Genomic DNA, 10,189 nt, shown 5'->3' on the forward strand with positions numbered 1-10,189 from the left:
CTCCACTGTTTTAGCACCCTCTACAGATATATGCATTTGCATTGTATATAATAATATTATTAACACATGCTGAAAGAGAAACAAAACTATGACAAAAATAAATAGAGTTTGGTGCATTTCGGATTTCTATGAGATACATTGTGGATGCATACTATTTATATATTAGAAATTAGAAATTTGTTTTCATTTTATTTATTATTATTTTCCTTATTCAAGCAACTAATTTATAATATTTTTTTTGCTAACCATGAATTTATTTAGAAACTAGGATGTAAATGGTAATATATGTTTTTTTTATTGAATATTTATTTTAATTTGGGTACTCAGACTGTATAGGTTTGCTTATTTAATACTGGTTCTTTAGGGGAAACTTTAGACCAGTTAAGTGTTCAACTTCTAAGTACTATATGAAGACTGTGTGATACTGTGGCAGTAGGATGTTGTTTTTGGTATCATTCCTTGGATAAGATACAGTTCCTTAGAAATCTACTATGAATGGCTACTATAAAAATAATAATCTGTTTTCGAGTTAACTCTTAGGGGAAGAAAGGAATAACTGGTTTGTACGGGATCTGTTATGAACTAGAATGTTTAATGGGATAAGTCAGAGGTTATTTTCCCCTGTTTATCTAGGGCTGAAATTCTTGGTGGGCTATAAGGTTTTTAAAGTGTTACACTATAATAAGTGTTTCATTTTATAAAGTTGGGGGTAAATTTATCAAGCTGTGGGTTTGAAAAAGTGGAGATGCTACCTATAGCAACCAATGAGATTCTAGCTGTCATTTTGTAGAATGTACTAAACACATGATAACTAGAATCTAATTGGTTGATATAGGCAACATCTCCACTTTTTCAAACCCGCAGCTTGATATATTTACCCCTTGGTCTGTTTGTGGTCAAGACTGAACTAAATAGTAATGTAGGTTTTGCCTATGTTATAGACACCAATTAGCATGACAAGGTGGGTGTATTCCTCCTCTAGCTACCAGGATATAATACCAAACACATGCAGGAATGTATGCTTTAATAAGGTTCTGTCTGAAAGAAATGCATCAGTAAGTAAAGAGAAGCAGATATATTGTGACTTGTCTAGGATTATCTACGTCCAGTTATACATCTATGGATTCTTGTATCACACTAGAACTCCACAAAGGAACACAGATTAGTAGTTATCAGGCTACCTTATACTACCTATCCTACAAACTCAGTGTGTATATCGACCACAATTTGTGCAAGTAAGGATCCCACTAAGTGGGTAATTGTCAAACAGTGGCTGTTATTTTCTATTATCCGGACTTTGCTTGTTCCTTGAGCATGAGATGGAGATTGTTTGAGATACTATTTTTTGCTGGAAATAACTGTAATATCCTTTGAAATAGCACTAAGTGTATTTTACTGACATCTTGTGAGATAAGATTGAAAACATAAGTATTAAGCTTTATTATCATTTTCTATATACATTTACTGATACTGTGAATAGTTTTTATGGATTTGTTGGTTTTCTGCAATTTGATTAATTGTATGTGCTAATGATCATGTTATTTTCTATGAATAAATTATTTTACATTCTTCAAACCAATTGCAAATGGTTTGTCTGCCATCTGTATTGTTCATCTTATTTAGCATTTTTCAGTGGCTATTTGAACATATTTATGTTTTATGGTAAAAATGGGGTGATGATGATAATGATAATGCATCAGTCAGTTTGCAATGTTCTGCCAAGTTGATTTCCCAAATCTGACAAATATAGAGCTTCTGATATGCAAAACATTTTGTGACTGGCACGTAAAATCACTTTCATTGATTGTACACTGCCTGTAATATGTTATATACACTTCAGGTTAACCAGAAATTGGCATAGCTCAAGTTAAAAATGGAGGTCCCCACAAAATGGAATATTACTTTCAATAGGCTTATGTAGTAGCTTAAAGAGCAACAGAAAGGCATATTTTACTATGTGATGGAGCCTTCCAGACTCCTGGATGGAGTGTACTGACATCCTAGGCAATGGCAAGCTTGGGTCGTTTGTGTCCTTTCAGAACATGCTGACTGTGTTTTCAGTGCTGGTGGAGTGACTGTTGAAAAGAAACAGTGGTGTCTATAGATGAATGGCTGGGTTCACACACGGAGACTGGCACCTATGCCCCACGTGACACTCCCAACGCAGCTGTAGAGGTTTACACTACTGCTACGCAGACCTTGGGTTTGCATTAATGAAGCAGAGGTGTCATTCCAAGGCCCTCTGCCAAAACTCAATGGCATATATTTTTGATCTGCACTGTCACAGGCATTACAGAGGACACAAGTGACAATCTCAGAGTTCTACACTGTCCTGCCATATAGAAAATCTCCTGAACATATGAGGTTCTGCCTGGTGATTGCTGCCTATGCCATGTTGCATGTTCAGACTAATGCATAGAATCAAGCTTGTCCATTCTGAGAATTCAATTACAGGGGAGACCAGTGCTTGATTTGTCACTGAAACACCAGAGACAGAGCAAGTGTCAACAGGAATGAAACCAGCATTTCTAATGCCTATGGCTCCTACACTACATAATGTATGTACAGGATCAACAGTACTAGTGACAGCCTCACGCTTGGGAGACAAAGCTAACATTCTAGAGAGGCCTCCTCTTTCATGCCCACATCACTACTACCACACTCTTAATATCAGGAACTAATATTACTAAAATTACATCTGGCACAATTGACAGAAGCACAGTAAATTCGATTTGTTATTTCCACATCCAGCAAAGCTGTTACTTCCTTCAAAACAGTTTGACTTTCAGATGCAGTAACTATTGCAAGAGTAGTTGATGTAGGCATAAAATCCTTATTTTTCTAAATCTCTTAAGAGAACTGGCCAATTATAAATTTGTGCATATATTTAAATATTTTGTTCTTTGTTTGTTGGAAGGGGATACCTCCCTCTCTATCTCTTTATTTCCTTCTTTCTTTAACTTTTTCTCTTTCCTTTCATCTCTTTTTTTTCTATTTCTTTTACTCCCTCTATTTATATTTTCTCATTCTTTTTTTCACTATTTTGCTCTCTTTCACAATTTTTTTACTCTTTTGCCATCCCCATTTTATATCTCTCTTTCTCTTTGTCTCATGCTTTTTATTCTCTTAATATATCCTTTATTCATTTCTTTTAATTCTTTTTCACTTTCCTCTTTTTCTCATTCTCATTTTCACACTCCTTTTTCTCTCTTTAGCTCTTTTTTTATCTTTAATTCATTCTCCTTTTCACTTTCTCTTTTTTGCTCAGTTACTCTCTCCATTTCAAACTCTTTATCTCTCAGTTTATTTCTCCTTTTTTCTCTCATTTATTCCCTCCTTTTCAATCTCCTTTCCGCTCTAATTTTTCTCTCTCTTCCCCTCTCTGTTTAAGTCTTTTATAGTGTGTTCTGAATTTCATATTTTGCTTAATATGTCATGACATAGAACGAAACCAATAAGGAAAAGACACCGGGCAGAACACAAATTTTAGAATTCCATGCAAAACACTTAGGGGGGTATTCAATTGTTAGCGAGACGCGATAAAATTTCGCGCTCGAAAAAGAAAAAAAATTCCGCACTCGTTTATTGCCGTTTGAGCGCTCGTTTTAAAAACAAACTCGCTCAATGCAAATGTTTTTAGGCATCCTCCGCCTCGCGCTCTACTATTGGTCCTAGCGAGTTTGAAATCTAAGGGGAGTGTTTTACGCTGGCAGCTCAGTATGAAAAAATAATGCAGCCAACAGCAAACTGTCATTTGCTGATAGCTGTTGGCTGACTTGGTTGGTGACTGCTGTGGCTTGTGACTCCTGAGGCTTATGACTCCTGACTGCTCTCCATTGCTCTAATCTTCGAAATTGGATTAGTGAGTTGACTCTACACTGCACTATACACACTATAGTGCCAAATTCAGCTGGAGAAATGTGTGAAATTCCATAGCCAAATTGAGTCATATATTTCACTGAACAGTTATATGAGGATGGAACCTAACAATATCATATTACTCATATCAATGTATCCAATATATCAGTTTTTCTGTGTCAATTTTGATCTTAGTAAAACTTAGTAAAACTGTGCTATTCCTCTGAATGTGCAATTCTTTAAGCTGTAGATTTTTATATAGATTATGCAGCCCTCATTTAATTTTAATTTTTTTAAAGATTCAATTTATTGCTAATCACCTGAATCAAACCACTCTCATAATTGCCATAATTTGATAAAAATATTTATTTATTTTTGTATTTTCATATCAATAACAATACGCTGCTTATATTACGTGGAAACTTCATTGCAGTTCTGTTTTACCTGTATTGCCTTTTTCCCTCATTGTCTGTATTGTAAAACTCAATAAAATATCTTTTAAAAAAAATAAATATTTCTATCTAAAGTTCAGCTTACCCTAAACTATCTGGTGCCAATCACCGAATGTGGAGCTCAGCTATGCTGACTAACACAGTAAGGATTTCTGCACACAAGTGACTTTTAATGTCTCTCCTCTCTTCTGTTTTTGGCAATGAAAACAGAGGAATCTATCCTCACAAATAGAGCTTTATCTTTATTATCATCAATATTTATTTATGGAGAGAAGCCAATGCAGTGCATAGTCTAAATTTCCCTATCCCCTTTCTACCTCATCGGTAAGAAGAAAATGTGCAATGCATCAGATTAATGATCTCTATGTGCAAACCATGTCTCCCCCTTTCACCCTTAAAACTACAGGCAGAAGAATCAGATGAAATGACAATCCTGTGTACATGCCCTTATCCTCTGCCCTGATACTGTAAAAAACCTTTTAGGGCATAAAAGGCAACAAGGGCTGGTTGGCAGACTTTAGCCCGGGGGGCAAGCACATAGCACTGGCCCATAAGTAGCTGCCCATCCTTAAATGGTGGTCTTTGATACAATATATTTATCAATATAAAAAGAGACTAGTTTAGTGTTGCTTAACCCAATGATACTTTATTATTAGAAATGATAAATCTTAAATAATGAGAACAAATAGTGCAACAAAAAACAAACCTCAGTTAATATTGCATTTTATTTTATATGCTACTTCTCCCTACAGCACTTTTGTTTCTTTTACATACCTCGTTGATTATAATGGGGTATAAATCATTATAGCAATAGATTATATAATGTTCTATTACAGTACTGAACACAGGGGCTAATTTTGCTTTAAAACCTGATGTTTTTGCCAACAAAATGGGTTGTTTTTGCATTGGACTATATACTAATCGGGTTAGGTTATTATTTGTTTTAGGGTTAACCTAAAACAAATATGAGCGTGCTACTGGGAGGAGGAGGAGAGCACTAGGTGTCAATCTGACACCCTGGCCCAGAGCTGGATTAAAGGTTCTGGGGTGCCTGGGGTACTTTAGACTAAGGGGCCCCTTATGATGTAAAATGGTTATCATTTTAGACAAATACACACGCAATACTGTGTGCACTACTGTGTGCACTACTGTTAGGTGTACGCAGTTCTGCCTTCACAAGCTGTACACAGTGAAGTGGGACATACCTCCCAACTGTCCAAATCCTGACTAAGCGAGACAGCTAAGTTTGGGACTGCCCCACCAGATTCAGGACAGTTGGCAGACTGTCCTGCTCTCTCCTACCTGTTCTTGTTACTTTCACCGCTTGTGGCTGCTGGTGTCTGTAGATCAGTTGCTGCTTGTCTGGATCCTGGAATGTTGGAGGCCCTATTTGGAAAAAAAATGGGTACATGAAATTTAGAAAACTCCAACCAGCCACTGTGTTAAATCAATATAACACCCACGTTTCATAAAGCCTCCCTCCAGCCCAAAACTAAAATCATAGTATTCACATTTGATAAATACATCTGCTTCCCTCTAACTAGCACTGACATTGAATTATTAGCATACACATTTAATAAATAGACCTATTTCCCCCCAACATTAAATAGTATTCCCATATATTAAACAAACCTATTTCTCTCCCTCCAAACAGCCCCAGCAATAAATTAAATAGCATTTACATTTAATAAATATAACCATTTCCCACAACCATTCCAGGCATTTAATAATTCATAATCACATTTAATAAATAGACCTTATTTTTCCCAAACAGCCCCACATTCAATTAATAGCTCTCAAACCACCCAGCATTAAATTAAAGGTCCAATCACCCCATCTTAACGTCATAGCCACCTCCCCACCCCTGCCGGCACTTACCTTGTTCCAGCCGTGCCGTACGATGTGCGGATGGTCTTCTTCTCACATGGGACGGCCCCTGTCATGTGGTGCGCATCCCATCTGACACCTGTAGGAGGACACAAAGAGACGGAGGGGAGGGAGGGGTCGGATCCTAAGCATCCGCGGCCAATGGGAGAAGGTTGCTGGTCCCGGAGGAGGGGTCAGTTATAATATAACTGACAAGAAAATTGTCCTATAGTGCATAAACATATGACATGCAAAAAAATTAACCTCTTCAGTACTAAGAACTAGTGGAACCCCTCCTCTTCATATGCTCCTAAAGTGCTAAATGCGAGTCCCACCCGTCTTTACCACTCATGGGGTTCAAAGCTGAAAAAATAATACTCACATTTCCCCAATGGTATTTCTTGTTGATGGGAGCCGGGTGAAGAGTGAATGAATGATGACATGCTGTCACCCAACAACTCAGAGGCACACTCAAATGATTAATCTTAATATATTTTGTCTGGTGATCATGTATGTATCCATATTTAACCAGCCAGATTCCAGTGGGAAAATTTGTTTAATGGGATTATAAAATCCAGTCAAATAGCAATGCTGCCTTAGGGGTTAACTGGTTGTTTGGGTATAAAAAGAGAATAAATGGAAGATTTTTGTTAAACTGTGAAGAGAGTTCGTAATCTTGTAGAATCGCCTAGGAAGGTTAAGAAGGTGGCTTGGTAAATTGCTTTTAAGGAACACATAAAGGTTCCCAGGCTAAGGGAAGATCTTGTTGTATGAGGGAAAGAATTTCACAAAGTTGGTGCAGCCCTAAAAAATTCTGGTATTCGAGAATGGAAGCAACTTAGGGAGTTTGAAGCTTTAGCAATGAAGCCCAGCAGAACTGAAAGCCCAAACAGGATTTTAGTGCATATGCACAAGCCCATGCACATGCTCAAAAGAACAGAGCAGAGACTGTGGTGTGAATGGACACATATTAGAGCAGACACATGGGCTGTTCCAGTAGTAGCTACACCCTTGCCCAAAGGTATAAATTACCACCAAGTTTGAAGGGGTTAATCTGAAAATGTTAATCATACGCAAAAAATATACTTTAAAAAAACAGCACATTTATGATCCCACTGAACCAACAAGGTTTCTTGTTAAGAATCAGAATAAAGTTAATACTGTGACAAAGGGAGAGAGAGAGACTAAAAATATCGAATAACTTATTGAGACTTCAGATAACAAGAAGTATGAAGTTTATTGCTTTGGTTAGTTTTATGTGATGTTTCTGCTTTCAAGCAGCATGACTTACTATACTTTTAATATAATAATAATAATATAATAATTTAATTTAATATACTTAAACTACAATATTTACATAGAGTTATTTTGAAATTCCTAATTGATTGTCAATATTTCACTATAAATGTTATGCCTTAAAACACTGACTAGAATCACATACTTCCTTTTCAAATGAAAAAAAAGTGTGCAATGATAGGAAAATACTTTTGCAGTTAAGTTGGTTGTTTCATTTCAATATTTATCTTGAAATCTGCTAAAATATACATAGTTTTGTGATGTTCTAATTAGATGTTAGAAACCAAGAAATTTGGTTTCTCCTTCAATTTGGATTTTACTGTTTTGTTTATGTTTAATTATTGGTCTGAGGAAATACGATACCAATTTGTAAATCTGGGCAGCACTGTTTCAGTAATTGCATACTTTATTCAACAAGCGGCATAGGGCAAGCACACTTTGAGTAAGAGCGATGAATAATTTAATGTTCTAATCATGAAAGTATTAAAAACTAATACATTATAAGGGCCCTTAATAAAGCTGCAGAAATAAATAGAGATGCTCAGGCTCGGTTCCCAGAGAACAGAGCACACACGAACTTCGCCAATCTGAGTACCGAGCTGAGCAGGCTCGGTACTTTCGCGAGCCCTCTAAAATTAAAACGAGGCAAAACTTCATTGTTACGTCATCGGATATAGCGAGTTTTAAAATCTATAAGTAGCACCCTCCACAGTGGCGCACGCAGGGGGGGTTTCTGAGTCTCTAGAAACCCCCCCTGCGCTAACTAAGTGGCCACTGTCCTATACAGCAGCGGCGGCGCTGTCAAAGAAGCGTCCGCGGCGGTGCTGTCATGTATACAGCACCGCCGCAGACGCTTCTTAGACAGCGCCACGACTGCTGTATAGGACAGAGCTGATGAAAAGGAGCTGCTGCGCATGCGCAGCAGCTCTCTTTCGGGTTGTGTTTTTTTTGGGGGGGGTCGGGGGGGGAAACCCCGCCAACAATCCTCTGTGTGCCCCTGCTCCATTGCGATCCAGCGCTATTTCACAGAGGTACACAGAAGGGTAGCATGGTTCTTGGCAGTCTCTAGCGCAGTTGGGCAGCGTCATAGCTAGAAAAGAAAGAGGAGAGGTAGCAGTGTTCTTCAAAGTCACCAGTGACATTCAGGAGAGCTCCATTGCTCCATTACTAATTTTCATTGCTGAAATAGAAATAATAGGGTTGGCAGTCTTGGTCTAAACCTGCAGTCAAATTGTACTGTGTTATATAGCTCACACACAAAAAGGAGCACTCCATTGCTATTTGTCATTGATGAAATATAAATAATAGAGCTGGCAGTCTTGGTCTAAACCTGCAGTCAAATTGTACTGTTTTATATAGCTCACACACAAACAGGAGAGCTCCATTGCTATTTGTCATTGCTGAAATACAAATAATAGGGCTGGCAGTGTTGTTCTTAATCTGCAGTCACATTGTACGGTGTTATAGAGCTCACACAGAAACAGGAGAGCTCCATTGCTCTATTGCTAATTGTTATTGCTGAAATACAAATAATAGGGCTGGCAGTGTTGTTCTTAATCTGCAGTCACATTGTACTGTGTTATCAAAATTGATTCACAGCAGTACACAGAAGACCAGGAGCACCAATCAGCTGCTGGCACCAGTCATGATGATAGTAATCCCTCTACGTCATCTGCTAAAGCTTATGTTAAAGTGCATAGTATTTTTAAGTCAGGGAAACAAAAATGTAAAAAAACACCTTTTACTTTGGTCAAGAAAGAAAGACCTGTAATCCAGGCAAAGTTATCTGCAGAAAATAATTAAATTGCCAACATGCCATTCTACACACACAGTGGCAAGGAAGGAAGGAGGCCTTCGCCTTTCTCTATGAGTTCTGCAACTGTCACTGAGGCATCTTTTTGTAAGCTCAGTCACGACCAAGCAAGACCTTGTCATTCTGACTCCAAAATTGGTGCCCAAATACTTTTATGTGTAAAAGCCGAGCTGGAAGAAAACAGTAAGGCATTAGAGGAAAATGTATGTTCAGATTCAGAAATGACACAAATCCCTGAGGAGAGTCTATCCACAGCTATGTGTAAGCCTGACCTTTCTGATAGTGTATCCATAAAGAAGGCCCCTTTCAGCATTTCTGCAGATGTGTGCATGAACAACCCAAGAGTAGCCGGTGATGCACAAATTGAGGATGCCACTTTGGAATTGCAACAGGATGAGGTGAATATTTGTGTAGCTGATGAGGGTGCTAATGAGGATGTTGATGAGGATGATGTTGTTTGTGTAAGTCCTGCACCAGTGGAAGCAGTTCTTGCTCCTGATAAGAAGAAGGCCATTGTCATGCTTGGGCATAAGACAAAAAATTCCACCTATGATGTGTGTAATTATTTTTACCCAAATCGTTACAACAGTAGTCTAGCCATTTGTAGCGTTTGTAAAGTCACAGTCATTAGAGGTAGGGACCTTAACCATCTAGGAACCCCATCCATGTTACGGTATTTGAAGTGAGTTCATGGCAAACTGTTGGGAAAATCTGAAACTTATTCTAAAACAATAACAACAAGCAGTTCATCATCAGCTAAGTCCCTTCTCACAGCTAGATCCCGACACCTGCAATCTACACCCACAACACCGTCCTCATCAATATTCTTACTAGCGATCAGAGTTAGTCCTGCATCCAAGTTGCTAAGGCTACATGACTCCTCCACTATCCTGGATTCCTCAGA

The 10,189-nt window shown here is 38.0% G+C and overlaps 1 protein-coding gene across 1 annotated transcript in view; it reads left to right on the plus strand.

The window, feature by feature from the left end:
- The window catches only part of BCKDHB (branched chain keto acid dehydrogenase E1 subunit beta), a 409,624-nt gene extending 402,247 nt beyond the window's left edge, over nucleotides 1–7,377 (plus strand). The window contains exon 9 of the mRNA XM_075200910.1: nucleotides 7,331–7,377. Within this exon, the coding sequence (XP_075057011.1) occupies nucleotides 7,331–7,377 (47 nt within the window). The remainder of the gene's footprint in view (nucleotides 1–7,330) is intronic.
- The last annotated feature ends 2,812 nt before the right edge of the window (nucleotides 7,378–10,189 follow it).

Source organism: Mixophyes fleayi, chromosome 3 (genome assembly GCF_038048845.1).
Source record: "Mixophyes fleayi isolate aMixFle1 chromosome 3, aMixFle1.hap1, whole genome shotgun sequence".
In the NCBI taxonomy this organism is placed as follows: domain Eukaryota; kingdom Metazoa; phylum Chordata; class Amphibia; order Anura; family Limnodynastidae; genus Mixophyes; species Mixophyes fleayi.